The sequence below is a fragment of the Manis javanica genome, chromosome 12 (genome assembly GCF_040802235.1).
Source record: "Manis javanica isolate MJ-LG chromosome 12, MJ_LKY, whole genome shotgun sequence".
Lineage (NCBI taxonomy): Eukaryota > Metazoa > Chordata > Mammalia > Pholidota > Manidae > Manis > Manis javanica.
In genome coordinates this window covers 10,707,765-10,728,557 of record NC_133167.1, presented here as the reverse complement: position 1 = coordinate 10,728,557, position 20,793 = coordinate 10,707,765, and the positions used below count along the sequence as shown (strand labels likewise).

The following is a 20,793-nucleotide window of genomic DNA, read 5'->3' as shown; positions in this document are numbered from 1 at the left end:
TTTAAGTAGCAGGAGACTGAGGCTTAGGTTAAGTGACTTGCACAAGTTCACTCAGCTCTTAAAGCTTAAACCAGCCAATGGAACTGATTTGGACTCCAGAGTGTGTGCTCTCAAACCCCAAGGTACCCTCAAAACATGGTTTGGAGGAGATGATAAAAGGCCTCTGGGGACATGCCGTTGGCAGTGGTGGACCGTTCTGTGCAGAATGTGTTGCGGGAGGTCCATGAGCACCGGCATGGTCAGGGAGCCTGTCAGGAGGAGGCAGAACAGGAGCTGGCTTGGAAGGTTGGGGAGGAATTGAAGGGGTTGGGAGGCCTGTGAGAGATGCGTCTTGGGTTAGGGAGTGATGCTGGCAGGGCAGCCAGGCCCTGCCCATGCCCCCATGCCCTCAGCGCCTCTGAAGTGAAGGCAGACCCCTCACCCTGTGAGGGGTAGCACTGGGGTGTGTCTGTACTACGCTCTAGAGTTCCCAGGGAGATGCTGCCTTGGTCGCCCATAGCAACTCTCTTGCAGACATTTTTGGCTGCCTTGCCTGCTGTGTCTTGCTTCCCCACTGTCCTGTCAATGTATTTGTTGCCTCCCAAATCAATTACTTGCAGAGACCCTTGTCTCAGTGTATGCTTCTGGGGAATCCAGACTAAATAATGCATAATAATACCAAGGGCAAATAGCTTTATTCATCAAGGGTATGCTAATTGAGCCCTCATACCAGCCCATTTTACAGATGGAGAGACTGAGACATGGATTGGTGAGGTGACTTGCCCAAGATAACTAACATAGCAAATCAGTAGAGCACCAAGTAATCCCATTCAAGTCAGCCATCCTACCACTGCTTGCTCTGAGCAAAGACCTAGAGACAGACATGATCATAGGAGAGTAATAGAAAATAAGGGTAAGTACTCAGTGTTTGAATTACTGGGGCTTCCAGGGAGCCTTTCAGCAAGGGTCTCCTATTCTGCCATGACAGAGCATCTCAAAGGATTTCTTTCTTCTAGCAGCTGCTTGGGTTGGATTTATGAAATCAGAATGTCCCCACCTAATATGGACTTTTGCACTTTGGTAATTTTCCCAGAGTTACTACTGGGAGGTGCAGAGGATTAAGGCCTGGCTGCGCTGCTAAGGTGCCACCCTCCTGGTCTTGTACATGGACGTGCATGATTCTGGGCAGAATCTACAGGGGACCTTTGCACTCCCTTTCCTTATGTTCTTATCCCTGAGAAATCTAAGAGGCCCTGTGCCCATGTATGATATTCTGAATGCCCCCCTGGTCCAGTGAGAATGTCTGAGGGCCACCCAGCAAATGGGCAACAGTAAATGAATAAAAGTGCCTGTGGGCATGAAAGGACTCCAATTTACTACAGAATCACCTGTCAGACTTTTCTGGTGACCATGGAAGAAGAAAAGTTGGCCCTTGAACAATATAGGTTTGAATTGCGCAGACCCACTTATTCAAGGATAGTTGTCAATAGATATGTTGGAAAATTTTTGGAGATTTGTAACAATTTCAGAAAAAACATTTCCCTTCTGCAGCTTATTTTATTGTAGGATCAAAGTATGTAATGCATACAATATAAAAATATGTGCTAATGAACTTGATATTATGGATAAGGCCTCTGGTCAACAGTATGCTACTATTAGTAGTTAAGGTTTTGGAGAATTAAAAGTTGTATGCAGATTTTCAACTGCATAGGGGGTTGTTGCCCCAACCCCTGTGTGTTCAGGGATCCACTGTATTTTATTTGCATTTCTCTAAATCTGCATCCTTAGTCTTCCTATAGGGGTGAAGCACTGTTGCCTCTCTCATTATATGCAGGGAATAATCAAAGCAACTTCTAACTCCTTTGAAACAAGAAACCATGTGTGCACTTTGTCTTTTTCTTTCTCTGAGCCTAATAACTCATCTGTTGACTGATCACATTACTGACCTTGTGAAAACTTAGCCTCTTCCCAGCTAAACTTACTTCCGTCAGGCAGAAACTGACATTTCTTTCTGTCTGCCTCTGTGCATCTCTCTGTCTCTTTCTCCATCTGTGCCTCCTGTCTGTGTTAGGATGCATGTGTTTGGGGAGAACAGTTCAGTCTTCAGACTAGGCTTAAACTTTCTGAGTTTCACATGCTGCAGGAAAAATGGATCCTTGAAGAGGCTGATGCTCTTGGACATTCAGGACTCCAAAGCAAAGAGCAGAACCAGGATGAGTAGAGCTAGGACAGCTGGCAGAAGCAGGAGAGGAAATGCTGTGTTACTGGCGAATAGTTTCTCCAGTTTGTTTTAATCCTCCGGAAACCCCAGAGATTGCTCACCACTACCTTGTCTTTTCCCTTCATTTGACAAAGTTCCTAGTCCCTTGGAATGTATTAATTGTGAATCCTAATTTCCTTTACTCTATGTAATTAAACTGACTTACATACACTCCGAGTTTTGTTGTTGAAACTAGTTTAGAGAACTTTCTAAATGTGCAACTCCTTTCCTGAGTATTTTGCCTTTACCTAGAACCAGTTTATTTTTCTCCCAAACCAGCACCAGACTGGAGCTCCCAGAGGCCTTTTCATAGGTCTGATGGCATGTGACCTGTGATTCTCCATTCTAGAGCCAGAGAGGATGAATGATCTTGATTACCAAGTTTCCTAGGAGAGCCTTGCCCCAGTTTTGAAGCCCCGAGGCCCAAATTTCATTTTATGAGTGTCTTTGTGACCAAGGTCACTAAGTCAAATGAGACAGTGGAGGAGTGCTGGACTGTGCTGGACAGTGAGGGCAAGACAGACAGCACAGAGACCACAGTAACCCATCCAGAAGCAGACGGCAGTCCTAGAGATGATCCAGAATCACTCACACCTTAAGCCCTGGATGATGACTTCCACCCTTAGCCAGTCCTCAGCATGGTAGAAAAACTTGGCTTTTGTTGTGGTAGTGTTGGTGGGTTTTTGTTTGCTTTTAGCTTCTAGTTCTTAGGCTTTTCTATCCTCCTCCTTAGTGTCAGGGCCTGGGTGGAAGCTGAGGTCTTCTGTTTAATCTACATAATTCTGTAGCTCTAGGCTGAAGGGGGTTTCAGCACTGGGCAGCTTCACTCTGGATTTGGTGAGACTGAAAAATGACAATGGAACTTTGGGGGTAAAAAAGGGCTTATACGAAGCTTTATTCTCACAGTGGCAGGTCAAGCACTAGAATCTCACCCACCTCCAGCACAGTCTGCAAGTAGCAAGTGTGTCTCTGTCTCTGCCTTTGCTCCAGGCTCTGTCTCTGCTCCAGGCTATGCTCTCCTCCTAGAACCTGGCAGAGCTCTTTCTATAGCAACACAGACAATAATGACTTATTGCCAACAGTGTGCAAACATGCACCTGCTCAGTAGGCTAAGTGTTACATCACTGCAGGTACACAGTGGGTGAGTAGGTTAGGATCAGGTGAGGATCCTGGCCATGGAACTTCCATTTTCCCTACAACTTCCTACTGTGCCATTTGTCGTCTTGGGTAAAGTTGCTCTAACCTTGGCCATAAGGATTCTGAATCAATCTTATTACCTCCTGTATATTGTTAGAATCCATAGGCTAGAACTAACTGATTATTAAGTCCTGACTTGACCATTTCTTTTGGTCATTTCCTCTGTTGCCTTGGGCATGTATTCCTATGGCTTAGAATAGATAATTGTATCATTTGAAATCACTTTCTGTATTTAAGCTTCTCTTTTCATAGCTACCACCTTAATTTTGCCTCAGTAATTTTTGTGTCTATGAAATAAATTTTATTAAAATGCCTATATGCAGTGGCTCCAGAAATCCTGGTGGCTGTAGAATTTCTGTATCTATGGGACTCAGAAGTAGAAATCTGGCTGTAAGTGGGGGAGTGGGGGCAAATGGCTAGGGGACTTGCCTTGAAGCCGAGTTTTGTACAGCAAGCACACTGTTTTTAGTTAGATTGTGTGTTAATCTGGGGTACTTGTGGGGAGATGGACCACAAAGTCTTATCTCTCTCCCACCATGGGCACTGTCTACATATTTCCAGGACTAAGCAGGTCTTACCTGTTTTTCTCAACCTTGCCCATAAACCCTCTGCCCTCAGCAACTTTACTGTTTGTGTCCCATAATTTCATCACATTGGTTTGTTTTCTAGGAATTTTACTTTAAGATGCCTATTTACTTCTTTGGAGAGCTTAAAAATGTAATTCTCCCCTTATAATAATTTTTTTCTAAAATAGATATTATACATCAGTGGGGCTCATTGCCACAAGCATTATCTAACCTAAAATGTATTGCTTTACCTTATATCTTTTTGTAAGATCTTATTTTTCATAAAATAAAGTCCTTTGCTAAATGGTAAGTATTGGAATCCTTCAATCACTTTTTTCTAACATTATTACTTAAATTAGTTGTAATAAAATTTTACACCATATAAGTGACTTTGAACTAAAAATGAAACATTGTTTTAGTCCCTTTTAGAATTCTAAACACATTCTCTCAAACTTGAGCTTACTGTCCAAGTAAATTTATGTGAAAGAAAAGTATCTGCTATCTGAAGGACTTCTAGTCCAGTATGTTAAGGCAAAATATATTGGCTGTGAAGCAGAATTTGAATTATTTCCTGGCCTGCTTCAGGATCACAGCCTAGAATTTTGAAAGATTCTTATTTAACCATTTGTAGATACTCAAGACATTTTCTATATGCTGTGGGAGTGCAGACTTTGGCTTACCTGAGTGATGGACACACATCAACAGTAGCTGCATATAGTAGGGTTTCAGTTATGAGAGGCAGAGGGTTGAAGGGCTTGCCAGATAAGCAGCACTGTCTGGAGGGAAGAGCTAGATGTGAGTCCCTATAGCTGAGTTTATGAGCATCAAAATCTTTTCATTAAATTGGGCAGCTATGTTTGGAATGGTCAGGCTTAAAACAAGAACTATAGCATCTGTGTGAAGTTCACTTTGGTGACCTCTGGTGGTGAAAGCGCCCCACGTGACTACCTATGGAGCTGGCCATACTTATTAAGCACCTTGGACAGAGAAACCCAAGGGCTATAATCTGAACATTCCCAGAAAGTTTCAAGGGCAGAAGCTACTTCTCATATAGTCAATTCTGTAGAATAGGAGAATGGGTAACAGGACAGTTAAGTGATTTTTTTCAGCAAGTGCTGGGTAGACCAGCTAGTAGATAACATAGAACTAATTTTGTCTCTGTAGGATTGTGAGAATGAAATGAAATGAAATAAAACAAAGTATGCATAACTACTTTGTAAACTATAAATAATTGCATTTGTATTCGTTATTATTGAAGGAGGTTTGTAAATATTATTTGAATATTTACCTTGAAACCTAGGCTGAAAAACTTGAAATTAATCAGATGTAATGATAAAGATTGAATATCAGGTAGTATTTATATAGTGCTTATTATGTCTCATACATTGTTCTATGTGTATTATGTATATTAACTCATCAGTAAGAAAAAGGTCTTATTACTATTTAGTATCTGTTTGATAATGAATAAACTTAGATATAGATTGATTGATAACTTGACTGAGGTCATACAGTTTCAAACAATTGAGCAGGATTTGAACCCAGGCCAGTAGGCTTCAGAGGCCATTCTGTTAACCATGATATTATTCAGTCTTATGATGATATAGTACAGAGAGACATTATATGAGAAAATGTGATGGATCAGGGATAGGTGATGACATGAGGAATTTGGATCTAAGCAAATAAAGTCAGTCATATTAGGGGAAAAGTGACCAGTGATAAGTGCTTGACCTTTGATGGTGTCTGTCACCACATAACATATGCCCTTATTAATGGCTGCTTACTTGCCGGGACCATCCTTTTACTTCTTACGTTGCTTTAGTGTCTTAAATCCTAAGTCCCCAGAGGTCAAGTCTTCTGCCTTCCACTCAGATGGCACTTGTACTTAAGATACATTGTCCCATTAAGTATGGAAAATTTTGTATTTGTTTTCATTTGGAGAGATGGTACACAAGGAAACAAGGAAGGAGGAGCTCTTGTGTCTTGAAAGCATCTACATCTAGTAGCTTAAGGTCAGAAAGGTTTAGTCAGTTGGCATTCTGGAAACAGTCTAGTGGTTGTGTAGATCCAGGTGAGGCAGTTTCCCATGTGTTATGATGATGGGGTATATGAGCTGGGGACCACCATGTAAATAGTCCCAGCAGCTTTCAAAAGGGGAAGGTGCTCTCAGTTCCAAGTTTCTTCTGGAACAGAGTCCAAGTTGTAGATATTTCTATAAATAGATACTGGAATATAATTACTGAGAGTGTCACAATATTCATAGAGACTAGATTCCCATTATCCTCTTAATATAATTTGATTTCAGTTTTCATTTTTTATTCATGAAGTCAGTTTTCATTCATTTGATTGTCTTCAATTTTTTTGTGTGTCTCTCTGCCTTTAATGTGAAATAAGAAAACAGAGAGACCTACTCTGATTCCCTTTTGTTTTATCATGAATGTAGCTCATGAAGCCATTGAACAGATTTAAATGGCCAGAAGAATTTGTCATTAGGTGCAACTTGTCAATAAATGATTATAATACACTGATAAAAAGTCCACAGTGTACCCCCAGAATTTTTCATCTACTTAATCAACTCAGGTAGGTGATACATTCTGGTCAGTTGAACACAGTGTAATGATATGAAGGCACACCATCTGCTCTTACATTTAATATTTCAATATTAAGTTTTAAAAGCATACTTTACATGTTATTCATATAACTGTCTATTGCATTTAACAACCTTATATTACCTATAGGCTATGTAAGCCTTTTGAAATGCATTCACATATTTGAAAAGAGGAAACAACTTACTTTGCAAGTATTTAGGTAATAAATCCTTGTTTTTTACTAAAGGCAAATACATATTTTACTATGGCATTTTCTTATTTTCAAAAATATCTTTAAAATATGCATTTCTGTAATTGGGCTATTTTGGGGCCTAAGAGAGCTAATACCGTTAGGAAATATAGAATTAGGCTAACAAATTTACGAGAAGAACAAAATCTTTTTTTATTATTGGACTATACTGAGGAGTTCTCATTTATTGGCCCAATAGTAACAAATAGAGAAAACAGTTTCTTTATGTTTGGATTATATAAGCCATGAATGATGCAATTCCTGAGAGAGTTCCAGAAGTAAGAAGAAATGGTCCAGTTCAGTTCATTCCTTGAGAAAACAGATTTACTAAAACAGAATAAGAGAAAAAAAACGCATCTAATGTTTTGTGTATATTTTGACCAAGTTTATGTGGTAATTATGATATGCTAATTTCTTAACCAGCTTTTGTAATTTAAAAAGCAGAGGAAATTTGTAATGTTTAGCATGAACAATCTGGTATATCCATTATATTTTTGTTTTGTTTGAAGCAGTAAAGCATACTAACCCACCATTTCTTTCAGAACAATTTTGTAATATTTATAGTCCAGTGTGTTAAAATACATTCACTTTCAGTACATCACATCACAGGAGATTATAGTGTTAAAATCCTGGCAATTTAACCAGGATAATTTATCTGTGGTTTCATCATTGTTTCTGAAGGTCTCTTTTGACCTGAGCTTGTTAAACTATTCTTTGGAGAGAGAGACAGACAGGCAGAAACTGCGCATGTGTATATGTGCATGCTTGTTCATATGCTGTGTGCACCCACGTACATGCATGTTTGTATTATGTTTTAAGGAATGAAAATTAAGATCAGCATCATAAGTCAATAGGGAAATGCAAATCGGTAACACCTCACATCCACTCTGATGGCTATAATTAAAAAAAAGGTGGATTAAAAACAAGTACTGTTAAGAATGTGAAGAAATTGGAACCTTTATACACTACTGGAGGGAATTTAAATGGTGCAGAAATTTGGAAGACTGCTTGGCGGTTCCTCAGACAGTTAAACATAGACTTACTGTCTGACCAGCAATTCTATTCCAAGGTGTGTGTCCAAGAAAACCAAAAATGTGTTCCTACAAAAAAAATTGTACATAAATGTACATAGCAGCATTATTCATCATATCCAAAAAGTGGAAACAACCCAAATGTCCATCAACGAAGGAGAGGATAAACACAGGGTACTTTATGTAAGCAGTTGAATACTATTGGGCTATAAAAAAGGAACTGCTAAGTATTGATACTTGCTATAACAAGGATGAACTTGAAAATCTTATTCTAAGTGAAAGAAGTCAGACAAAAAAGTCCATATTTTGTATGATTCCAGGTACATGAAATGTTCAGAGTAGACAAATCCATAGAGATAGAAAGTAGATTAGCCGTTGCCAAGTCCCGGGAGAAGAGGGCACAGACTGCTAATGGTGCAGGGTTTCATTTTGGGGTGATGAAAATGTTCTAGATTCGACAGTGGCGATGATTTCACAACTTTGTGAATACACTCAAAACCACTGAATTGTACACTTTAACAGAGTGAATTTATGGTACGTGAATTACATCGCAATTTAAAAAAAACAAGTTTAAGCATCTGGAAAGTCAGGCACTTGCGAAGTGCTGAACCTGAGTGATAGCAGACCTTTGATAAATACTTGCCAAGTGACTTGAGCAAAGCTATATTCTCCCCTATGATTTTCTAGAAAATATACTTAAAACATATGAGACTGTTAAATGAAATTTACTGAAGGCATGACAACAGTAGTAATGACATGGCATTCACCTATCTTAAATATGTAGTGATACACCTTATTTTGAGTCTTAGAGAAAAACCTCACACAGTTTTAAAAGATTTCAGTGAAGAATTTTAAGATCTGATGCACATGGAAGTGGTATGGAAGGCTGTTTTCAGAATAGCGTTCAGTTATTCCCATTAAGATCATATAGGTTCTTTCTTGTGAAAGTGATTTGGTCACTATCTGATGCCAAATTGGGAATATAATTTATAAGTGGTATATAGTCCTACAGTTTAATGGTCTGAATTCTTCTTGAAAGTTTAAAGTGAAAATTGAGATATATACCACCCTGGTAAATGATAATGATGAAGTATTTTCTGCTTTGTAAGTAGTTGAAAATCACCATAATTAGTTTCCTTCCCCTTTTTATAAAACTCCTTTCTCTCCCTCTGGAGACATGTTGTTTTTCCCAAGTTATAAATTCAGTTTCTTTTGTTTATTCTAGCCACTAGTTTTTTCTTATTACATACCTGTTTAATTTTTAATTTCTCATTAAAAGTAAATATGGCTAATTTTCCTATCAATATTTTAAGAAGTCTTCCATTTCTCTCTGTCACAACCTTGATATAGTGCTGTCTAGTATGTATTACTACATAATTAAAATGCCATTTTTTATCAAATGGTTCTGGCAAAGCAGTCTATTAATACATTTTAAATGAATCAGAGATTTATTTCTGTAAAGTTAAGATGAATGTTATTATAAACACTGTTCTGGAATTAAAAATTGTTAAGTGGAATAATTATGTATAGGGCTATGGAGAAGGTTGCTACAATTGTAGAAAAAATATTTAGAGATGAATATATCATAGGTATTTAGACTTTTTTAGTACATCTCATTTATTTGTATAATATATGTATATTAAAAATACTATTCTTGAGCCATTGGGCAAAAAGCTTATTAATCACTGGCAATATGCCAGTCACTGTGCTTTGCTCTGGGTATTAAGTGGTGATTAAAATGGCCAAGGTAATTCTGCCCTCAGCCATTTCTGCTGCCACCATGGAGCTCCTGAAATGGGAGCACCTGTGTCCATGGAACACAGTGACTGAAGCCAAGACCAGGAGACATGTGGCCAGAGGATGACCACAGGCGTGTAGCTACGGCAAAGAGTTTGGACTTTATTCCAACTGTAACAATAGGCTATTTAAGGCTTACTGCAGGGGATCCAACTTCACTTTATAAGATGATTCTGTGCAGTGGTAGAAAATGGTTGGTATGTAGAAGAGGAGAAGCAGAGAATCCAGCTAGGGACTGTGTTGTCATCCAGGCAACTAATGATGGTGGCTTAGGTTAGAGTAGTGGCTCTAGAGCTAGAAAAAAGTAGATTGGTACAAACTGTTTGGAAGGACTAACAAAGTGTGTTGGGTGGGATTGGGGGGTAGTGGGGTGATGAGGGCAAAGGATGTGTCAAGGATATTTTCTGCATCTCTGACTCGAATAGCTGGGTAGCTGGAGATCCTGTTTCTTGAAGTGGGAGCATGGGAGGAGGAGCAGAATTGGAAGGGGTGGTCCGGTGCTCCACCTGGGGCATGTTGAGTGTGTGGGAAGGGATGTGTTTCTAAGGTAGAGAGGTGCAGGAACTAGCCTGCTCTTCCTTATACTGTGGTGACTGGTTTATGATCTGGGCCCAAGTTAGGATAAATAAATCACTTCCAAAACCAAACACATTGCCCCAGTTTCTAGCTTAAAAATAAGTTGCTATAATGGGTCATGCCTCTGTGGTCTCTGTTATAGCTTAGCACTCTAAAAATCTGGATGTATTTGATGGGCAGGACAAAATGATATTTATTTCAGAGTCAATGCTCGTTTATTACAGTCCCTTCTCTTTGTTGTTCTTAGAACTGTGTCCACCTGGCCCACAAAGACAGGTTATAGATTTGCTCTTCGAATGGACCATTGGGATTTTCTGTTGCCTTGTTACAGGCTGCATCCCTCACCTTGGATGGCTGACTTGATAACTTCTTAGGAAGCAAACTGGGCCATAGAGTCGATATGAAATAGTACTATTTCTCTTTGCTACTTAAAATTCAAACTTACGTTGCACCTACACTGATATCCTAGTAGCCTTTGTGGAAGTGGAGCCCAGAATATATGATGCACTTCACATGTTGGTTATGGTTATATCTGCTTTCACATTAAGTATACACTTGTTGAGAAGATGAGCCACATCATTTATTTATCTTTTGATTTTCTGCAGCCAATATTTTTATTTCATTCAGCAAATAGAAACAAGCCATTTAGGGGCTGGGATGTAAGTGCTTTGTTCTTTGTCATACCTCTAGGGCCTGACGGGGACTGGCATATGTTGGGCACTTGCTATTTATTAAATAAGTGAGTGACTGAAGAAATGGCTGAGTAGTTATTCCATGAGAATGATGGATAATTCAGTTTTCAGAAACCAAGAGATCAGGCAGATTATATTCTTTCTTACAGATTATGTCATTGAAGCCTACTGAGAAGTCAAGGCTGAAAAATATAAATTCAGGAATCATCCTGATAAATAGAATTATAGAAACCAGGAGAATGGAGTTCTCTTAGTATATGCAAAAGAGAGGAAGGGTAGATGAAAGGGGGAAAGCAGAGAAGAGAGATGGGACCAGGGTGAAGCTGCAGGAATATCGGTGTCCCAGGGATGCAGGAGCAGTGGGGACGTGGGGCTGGGAGGTGAGAAGGGGTTCAGACAGAAGGGGACCTTTGGATTTGGTCGAAGTCAAGCAAATACAGTACAAGCCTGGCATAGTAAGACAGGGAAGTTCCACTATCCTTTTATTTACACTCTTCTTCACTAATGATTCCACTTGAGAGGTACTTTTTCTTCAGCAAAGATATAATTAGTTTTGATTTTCTGCTGTGCACAGCCTGCCATCATAGGACACTGTTTGTACTGATATTGAAAGGTTTATTTTGTGATTTTTTAGAAGCTAATTACTTAATAATCAAGGCCATATTTTACATAGTTGCTATTACAGGTGATGTTTAATATGTATAATTATTCAGAGGAATTAAACAAAAAAGCCACAGTAGTTGGAGATTTGAAAATCAACTTGAATGTCAATGTGAATGATATAGAATAGACTATTCAAAATTATCTGAGAGCTTTTCAGTTGAAATTTCATTCAGTCCTCTAGTCAATGAGAATGCTAAAGAGCTGTGCTAATAATCCCATGGAAATAATGAAACTTGAGTTGTGCTAATAATGGGGTATATGTACACACATATGTATAATTTTTTTCTTGGGCATATCTTTTGGGTGTGCTGTTAATAAGAATTCTTATAGAGAGGGGTGGGGAGTACATTTGAATCTTATTAGGATGCTACTATTTGGAAAGATTTATTTACATAAGTAAAATTGCATTATAGTAATGAGAACAGTAGCTACCATTTATTCAGCACCTACTTTGTCCCAAACATGTTACAATAATTCTGGGAAAGAGATATTATCATTCCTAAAGTGAAAAAATTGAAGTTACAGAGTTCAAATTATTTTTATTTAAAACCCATTTCACAGGTTAGTGAGTAGGAGAATCCTGCCCTTTTTGACTCCAGAGCCCATGTACTTTTCAGTGGACTGTCTGAATGAGAATCTTTATGGTATCAGAGTGAGTTACATATTTGTTGGAAGGAAGCTTTCATTGGAGAACACAGAAACTGCTAGATGAGAACTTTGTTAGCATTTTATCCTCTAATCTATTTATCTGTACCTGTACCTGACATTTTTCTTCTTCCTGTATGATAGACAAGGCTGTTTTCTCTAAGGACTTGATTCTTTGCATATCTTGCATCTTCAGTCTATGTCTCTTTTTTTACTAGCTTTTTCCCTTAAGCATAACTTACCCCATTACCATTATAAGAATTCTGTATTGGTTAGTAATTGCTGCATAATAAACCACTCCAAAACTTGGTAAAGTTAAAGTGTCATTTATGTAGCTCACTGTTTTGTGGGTCAACAAATGAATCTGCGCTCAGCTGGACTCACTTTTGCATCTGTGGTCAGCTGCTGGTCAGGAAGGCAGCTTTGCTGTGAAGCATGAGCTGGCTAATGGCCAGGACCATGAAGGTGACAGGAGCATGGGTCTACCATCATCCAGTAGGCCACCCTGGACTATCCACGCGGTTGCTTGGGAGGATATTGAGAGAGAAGTCTGCAAATCATTTTGAGACCTAGATTTGAAACTAGTGTCCCTTCATCGGCATTCTGTCAGCCTAAGCAAGTCACAAGGCCAGCCCTGGTTCAGGGATAGAGAATTAGATTGCTGCATGTGGCCCTGTTCCTTGTCACTAACTCCAGTTAACCCTTTAAGACCATAGTCATATCACCACCTCAGTCTGAATCATGTGCTAGGGTGTGGGCTCCCTCTGTCACTGCATTTAGAACATTTTGTGCCAGTTATTGGTTTACTTTTTAATAGAAAATGAGCTCCTTAAAACAGTGACTGTGCTTCAGTTTAAGATTTGTCACATAGTAGGTAACCTTTAAAAGCAGTTCTTGTGAAAAATAGCATTCCACTAGCTGATACCTGGCAATATGGAAATGGAAGGCAATAAATGCTTACATCTTAAGACTTGCTTACTGACATTTAAAAAATTTTGCATCTGTTTCTAATATATCAAAATCAAATACTTCTTTAAAAAAATGAAGAGTAAAGGAAGTATCCTTTACAGCATTGTGAGTAGGAGTCATTATTAAATATTTGTACACTGTCCTTGTAGATTTTTTATTAGGTTACAAGTTTGTTTATAAGGGAGACAAGTCATATTTTCATGGCATATTTGTCAGAGAAAGTATACCCATCCATTACCTAGTCCATTGGGTTTTGGGATAAAATTTCTCTTTTAGAATGTAAAATGAGGTAGGATGTGAGCCAGTGTCCTAGATGTTACTCCAGAAGACACTGAAAAATACATGTCCCTGCGAGATGGGAGGTGATGTATATATATGTATGTAATGTAAACTCATCTTCAAGTGAGTATGTCTGACCAGTGTATTGATTTTTAACTGATGGATTGTCATGTGCATTTTATTTTATGTTTTAGGGTTAGCCACCTGTCTGAATACCTTCCCAGATTCCTAAAACTTGACCTCATTTTCCCATCACTGGGTTGATACTTAACCATGCTGCGAAGGTCCAGAGGAATTAATGCTGGACTTATTCTGCTCCTTTCTCAAATCTTCCATGTTGGGATCAACAACATTCCACCTGTCACCCTAGCCACTTTAGCTCTCAACATCTGGCTCTTCCTGACTCCTCTGAAGCCCCTGTACAGCACCTGCATTAGCGTGGAGATGTGTTACCAGCACAGGGACTGGCTGCGCCTACTGCTTTCCCCTCTTCACCATGCAAGTGACTGGCACTTGTACTTCAATATGGCGTCCATGCTGTGGAAAGGAGTATGCCTGGAAAGGAGACTAGGAAGCAAGTGCTTCGCCTGCATTGTCACCACATTCTCCCTACTCACTGGGTTGGTGTACCTCTTACTGGAATCGGCTCTTGCAGAGTTTACAGGTGAACCTGGCTTCAGAAGGAACTGTGCTGTAGGCTTTTCAGGTAAGGCAGACAAATTTCTCAGGCAACATGTGTGAAGATGGTAAGGTAGGTGTGGCTATTGTTGTTTTATTACTCATGGCCCTCGAGGCAATGAGGGAACTGAATTCTGAGTGGCTGAAGTCTGCTGGGGCTTGGATTTTGGAGAGGAAGCTGGAGCACAGGGGGATCATAGATTTTTCTATTTCACATTATGTGGAACAATTCACTCTTGAACAATTGGACTAGGATGGGACCAAAGGTAGTTGTAGGGGATGTAGCGGTGCACTGACTCTATCATGGTGGGGCTAGGGAGAGACCCACTGGTGTATTTGTGGTAGGGGTTCCTAAAAAGATGATGATGCGCTCTATAACTTCATTAAAATATGTGCATCACACCCAACCAAGGTGTAATCACCATGTTTTAGAGGCAAGCTAGTCATTCTAGATAACCAGGGGTATTTAACTCACATAACAGGTCCACAGGGCAGTGTCACTATCTTGATTTTGTAGATGAGGAAGTTCAGACCCAGAGAAGTGAGGTAACTTGCTCAAGGGTACACACCTAATAAGGTGTAGAGCTGGCATTAGAACCCAGTCTGCATGACTTTAACCATGTGTCATATTGCCTCTCACTGGTTCCCTTCACTAGTTCCTTTTTTACATTTATCTTCCCATTGAAATTGCCATCAGGACTTAAATTAGGTGTTCTAAAATGTAGAATGTAAGGGAAGGGGAGAAATGGTCCAGAAGCAGAAGGAAACCTAACCCTTCCCTCTGCTTTCCCTGCCATCCTACCCACGCCCCCATCTTCCAAGATTCACCCTCATGTACCTAATTGTGGGAGAAGAAAGGAAATATGCCTGCCTTCACCATGTCTTTACATGGAGGTTAGATAAATACCCATTACCAGTATTTTTTTTAACCGAATAATTCAGAGGCATTTAGTACCATTGCTGGTGTTTCCTTCCCCTTTTATGTGTTACACTTTGGTAGCATACTCGAAGTCTGTATGAACTCTGTGTTAAGAAACATCAAAAAACGAGTGCCCTAGACATCATCTTTGTTTTGTACGCTGGGTGGACTTGTAAGGAAAGAGGGTATGTTTCAAAGCAAAAAGTTGCTGTCATAGAGCAATCATTTTCATTTTCAGTTCATTTTCTTTGCAAATGCTGATTATCTCCACATTTGGATTGTTGATATTAATATGCTCTTTATTCTCTTTCAGGAGTTTTGTTTGCTTTGAAAGTTCTTAACAACCATTATTGCCCTGGAGGCTTTGTCAACATTTTGGGCTTCGCTGTACCCAACAGATTTGCTTGCTGGGCAGAACTAGTGGCTATTCATTTCACCTCGCCAGGGTAAGTGTTTACTCCTAGAGAATACAAATGAAGAGCTTGCTGTTCCGTGGAGAAAGAATTGCAGTAATAATGAGGTTACCAGTTGCTTTTTATGGTGAGGTTTATTTTTTCCACTCTAAGGACAGAATGGAGCTTAATGGTCTTAATGTCAGACATATCTGAGTTTGAGTCCTGTCAACTACTGGATGATTTTGGATTACTTATCTTATTTGAATTTCAGTTTCCTCACCTTTTAAGTAGGAACGATAGAATCTGATATACAGATCTGAGGGTCAGTAGCCACCAGCCTATTAGTTAATTCTAGTAACAGTAGTCCAAAGAGGCACGTAGAAGTGACATGATTATAACAATAAAACATCACAAGGTATGTTAGGCCAGTGCTTTTAAGCCATTTTAGTTACGAATTGTCTTGGTAATAGAACTCTTTAAATGAAAGGCTTTATTCACAACCTTGGTATATAAAATGAATCAACTCTGAACTGCTTTGAGTTGAGAGGAAGCACAGGGCCCCGTTCTCTCACCTTACCACCTTGTCTGTATGGGTGCCCGGACCCCGAGAGCTCCAAAGAGCACAATTTGAGAACTGTGAAGCCTTTTCCTTACAGATGAGGATGAGAAAATTTAGGAAGGTAAGGGACTCATCGAAACAGCTCGTGGTAAATATAAGAGTCGTAAGGATTCAGGCCCCCTGACTCCTGGTATCGTGCTCCTCCCTGGGTGCTGGGCTTTGCCACTTGGGTTCCTTTCTCTGCTTTCTGTTTAGAAAAAGGAGGGGGAATTGTGGGGGGTTTTTTCCCCCCATCTCTTCCACCAGCCTCATTTCTTTTAATCTCTATAATGCAACTGGAAGCCCAGTGTTTGTTTATTTATTTTTATCATCAGGACCTGGATGCTTTTGGAGAAGAGAGAAGTTCAGGAAGATTCAGAAAGAGGATTTTTTTGCTGCTGTTCTTTTAAGATAGGAGTTTTTATTTTGCTTTTGGTTGGTGTGACTTTTGGGTGTACTACTTTATCTGAGAACATTCTCCTTGGGCTGTATGTATGTCAGCCCCCAAACCAAGAGTCCTTCTTTTAATGCTAATTTCCCATCGTGGGCAGCCACTGGCAGCTGGTCCATAAAAGGCAGTGATGTGGCCACTGAACACCACTCATTTGCAACTGTATTGTTATCTTGTGACAGTTCCATGAAGAAAGCCTTACAAAATCTTCAAAGTTTACTTTGAAAAAGGGGCCAGTAATGTCTGTCCCTTATCTGAACAGCCCCCTCTATACCTTGTCACTCACAGCTCCCTGGCTTGTTTGATGTGACTTGGTTCTCTGTGTAGAAGAGGGACTCTTGCATGTGCTGGCAACACCCAACATTCATATGAAAATCACTCCCTCCAGTATTTGAACTTTTATTGCATAATGAATCCATTGAATAGCAGTGCCTTTAATATTCTCACATGACTATTTCTGTAGACTCTCATCATGCATTTTAGTTTTTTAGGGTCCTCCCCTTTACATGGAAAAGGCATGGTTGCATTTTCATGTAATATGCTTATTCTGCGTGAAGGGACCTGATATTCTGGGCCTGGGAATTAAATGAAATTTCCTGTCTTTGAAGTTTGAAAGAATAAATCTTTTGGTTTTTAAGATTTGACTACTTTGAATGATAAACTTCTGCTATCCAAGCATCTACTTATGCATGTGTCCAAATAAAGACTGAGCTAAATGCTAGTCCAAGAAACCTAAGAAGCAAGTGTTTCTTTGAGATGGATCTTGGAAGAATGGGAGAAACCAGAGCTCTCTTTGCTCTGCATTGTTATTCTCCCAGTGGCTGTCAATTAGAATTTTCATCGGAAAACACTGTAAATCTTTAGAACAAAGCCTGCTTTATTGTTGAACTTAATGAGCTGCCCTTTGAGAGAAAAAAAATCTGCCAAGCAAACATTTGATGGACTTCTGTGTTTTATGAAAGCCATGGACTTAGTAATTTCCCCCAGTTACAGCGTTTTATGGAGGGAAGCCTCTCCAAGCAGCCAGCCGTGAGGCCCAGTGAGGGGTGTGGACTTGCCCAGCAGAATGAAGTAATCACACTCAGTTGCTGGGGCTTGTGCTTTTCAAGCACTGGCATTGTACCTTGTTTAAGTGATTGCTTTGTCTCCCATGTCTTTTCACTTCCCTGCATGTCCTGGGACCCTGGGCTTTGAAGGTGTTTGGGAAGTGTCCCTGTGCCCAAGTGCAGGTTCCTGCAGGAGGAAGCTACCTCTGTATAGACTGGGCTCTGGCCCCTTCCCACCTCTTAGCCTCCATCTTCTATGGGCCAAAGGAAGTGGGATGTGTTGTCACATTGGAGCCCCAGTTTTGAACCCCTGCAGTTGCTGGTGAGCCTAAGGCTGACCAGTCCAAGAGCTGATGCTCAGAGAAATGACTGTTACCCAGAATCAGACAGCCACTCGGGGACCATGCCAGAGGACAGTGGTCACATGTGAGAGGACTTGGACTCACGTGCCAACTGTGGGAACTCAGGCAAACCATACGGCCTCTCTGAGCCTCATTTTTCACATCTGTCAAATGGGCACATGACTATTTCCTAAGTCAGTCGTAATCCATATGGAAGTGTACACTTAACTCACATTTTTATTATAAAATAAGTCACCAAAAGTATGCAGTGTCCCTGAAAGGAACATAGTTGATTTCTTTTTCTTCCCAAAGTCAGTAAAATAAATCAAGTAAAATTTTGTTTGCTTAGTTCCATCTCTCCCTGCTGCTTGTTTTCCCTGGACTTTTCCATCCTCAGTGGCAATCAGAAGTCAAAAAATTCCCATGAGCTACTCTTAAACACGGATTAAGCAGGTCACAACTCATTTGGACCCTAGGAGCTTCTGTGGTACAGCATGACAGTTCTCAGAACATTAGCCCCTTGGCTCTGGGTACTGCGTCATTGTTGTTTGATGAGAGTAATTTCTTTGATCCTACTGAAAATTTCTCAGTAGATTAACCAAATGAAAGAAAAATAGATTTAATAAATATTTTGTTTGTTCCAATTTTTTCATTGTAAACATTTTCAAACACAAGCAAAAGTTTCTGAACCATTTGCAAGTGAGTTACAAACATCATAACTTCACCCATGAAAATTTAGCATGTGGCTCCTAAAAATATTCTTTTATGTAACCATGTTACTATTGTCCTGCTGAAGAAAATTAGCAGTAACTCCCTAGTGTGGTCTAGTACTTGGTCGATGTTCAGATTTCTCTAGCTTTCAAAATGTCTCTGTAACTTTTTTTTTTTTGGTCGGCGGGTAGGTAGGGGGTGAGGGAGGACCAGGATCTAGTCAAGGATCATTCATTGCATTTGATTATTATTTTTCTTTGTTCCCTTTTACTCTGAGGTAGTCCTTGCACCTTTTTATTTTTCCATGACACTGAAAAATAAATGTCATGGGCAAATTCTGAGGGACTAGGCTCTTGTTTTGTAGATGTCTCTGCTCATTTCCTCATAGGGTTATTTAACTTGTACCTTTAGCCCCTGAATTTCTGTAAGCTGTAAGTGAGGTCTAAAGGCTTGATTATGTTCAGATTAAACTTTTTTTTTTTTTGCAAGGATACTTCACAGGGATGATGCTGTATGCTCCATATTATATCGCATCAGGAAGGACATAATGCCAGATTGCAATAATTCCTCTATTAGGGATTCTAAATTGAATTTGATTACAGTAGTTAACCATTGTAAGGGTACATCTATCTTTTTGCAACTGGCAGGTAATCTTCAGCTTGGTATTTCAACATCACACAGATAGCTTGTTCCCAATAACCTTTTGCTTAAAGGTTTAGTATATGTTGAATTGGTTTTTTCATGGGGAGTTGTGAAAGATGATTTTTGGATTCTGCCATTCCTTATACATTTATTAGATGGGGGGTTAATCTAGGGTTGGAGGTTAAGATCCAAAGACAAGGAATTGAGAAAGATGAGTGGCTCTCAAGGGCAGGTCTTGGTTTTGTGGGCTTGAAGCCTTTTCAATATTCAATAGTGTGGGCCCTTTTTATGTAAAAAAAAAAAAAAAATACAAAATTTGACACAGAAATGAACATTTTAAATTATAAAAGCTCAACAATATACATATTTTTAAGACCTGAGAAACACCATAACTTTATGAAATCCATAAAAATAATATAATTACTCCCTTGCATGCCTCTATAATATTTTTCCCCACAGCTTTGGCTATATACACTTTGATGTCTTCATATGACAATAATTTGGCAAGAGCATTTCTTTAGAGAACACAGGATGGTACCTCAAGTCTAATTTTTTATTACTGAAAGTTTAGGAGAGCTTCTTTCACAACTTAACATAAATTTTTAGAATTGTTTTCTAATTTGGGAAAGCCTCTCTCACAGTGTTTTTATGTACAAGCTATAAAATTTGGAGGCTTTGCAAGTTTTGTTGTGCACTGGCCAATATCAAATGTACTTTGAGTGATTGGAGTACCAGTGATGATCTTGAGTGGCATAGTATGAGGTTCCTGTTTTCTTCACTTATATCAATACTTTGTGTTGAGCCAACAGGAAATTTAAATACTTTATTGATGTTCCTGTGATTTAGTTCTCTTCATTAATTGAGTTACCAGAAATCCAAAATCTTAACTTATTGCTTCTCTTTACAGCTTCTGATGTAATTTGGAAATACTTCTGTTTGGGGGCTACAAACACATATTCTGACAAAGTTCATTTTGCACAGTTCTCAAAAAAGAGGAAAATGGATGGTATATTTATAATTGCATTTACTGTGTTACCAAGTATATTCCTGACAGAGGAGAATTTCTGATTAATTTCTGTTTTCACTATGTATTGATGGGAACTGAACCTCCGCTTAGGTTTACGTGCTAGGTGGTTGGCAGGACTTACCAGGCAACAGGTTCTGACTCCAGCCTGGGGACCATTCTGCCAGCGCTGGCTGCGTTAGGATGCTCATGAGTTCTGTAGGCCTGTTCCTGTGCTTCCTGTTACCATTCTGGGTAAGGATGCATGGTGGGTAGTATGACGTTTACTGGAAGCCATTTGTGCACTGTGGTGACCAGAAGGGACTTAACCCTGCACCAAAATGACTGCGAACCGCATGAAGAAACTCCCCAGACTAAATGTATCTTCAGCTCAGCATCCCTTTACCTAAGTCCCAAGAATGTCTGTGGTCAGTCTAATGCCACCTAACATGGGAGGAAGTGTGACAGAGGGGAAGTGAGCAGTTTTAAGTGATGGGGTTAAGAGTGCTCACTTTCATGA

General features: G+C 39.5%; 1 protein-coding gene across 8 annotated transcripts in view; it reads left to right on the top strand.

The window, feature by feature from the left end:
* Window positions 1-20,793, top strand: part of RHBDD1 (rhomboid domain containing 1) — a 118,128-nt gene that overhangs the window by 12,216 nt on the left and 85,119 nt on the right. For all 8 annotated transcript variants that reach the window (XR_012123486.1, XM_036997795.2, XM_017660516.3 and 5 more), the window contains 2 exons: window positions 13,684-14,195; window positions 15,400-15,532. Coding sequence is in view for 7 of the 8 variants with exons in the window: in XM_036997795.2 (XP_036853690.1) it covers window positions 13,763-14,195; window positions 15,400-15,532 (566 nt within the window). In the remaining variant the exon portion in view is untranslated. The remainder of the gene's footprint in view (window positions 1-13,683; window positions 14,196-15,399; window positions 15,533-20,793) is intronic.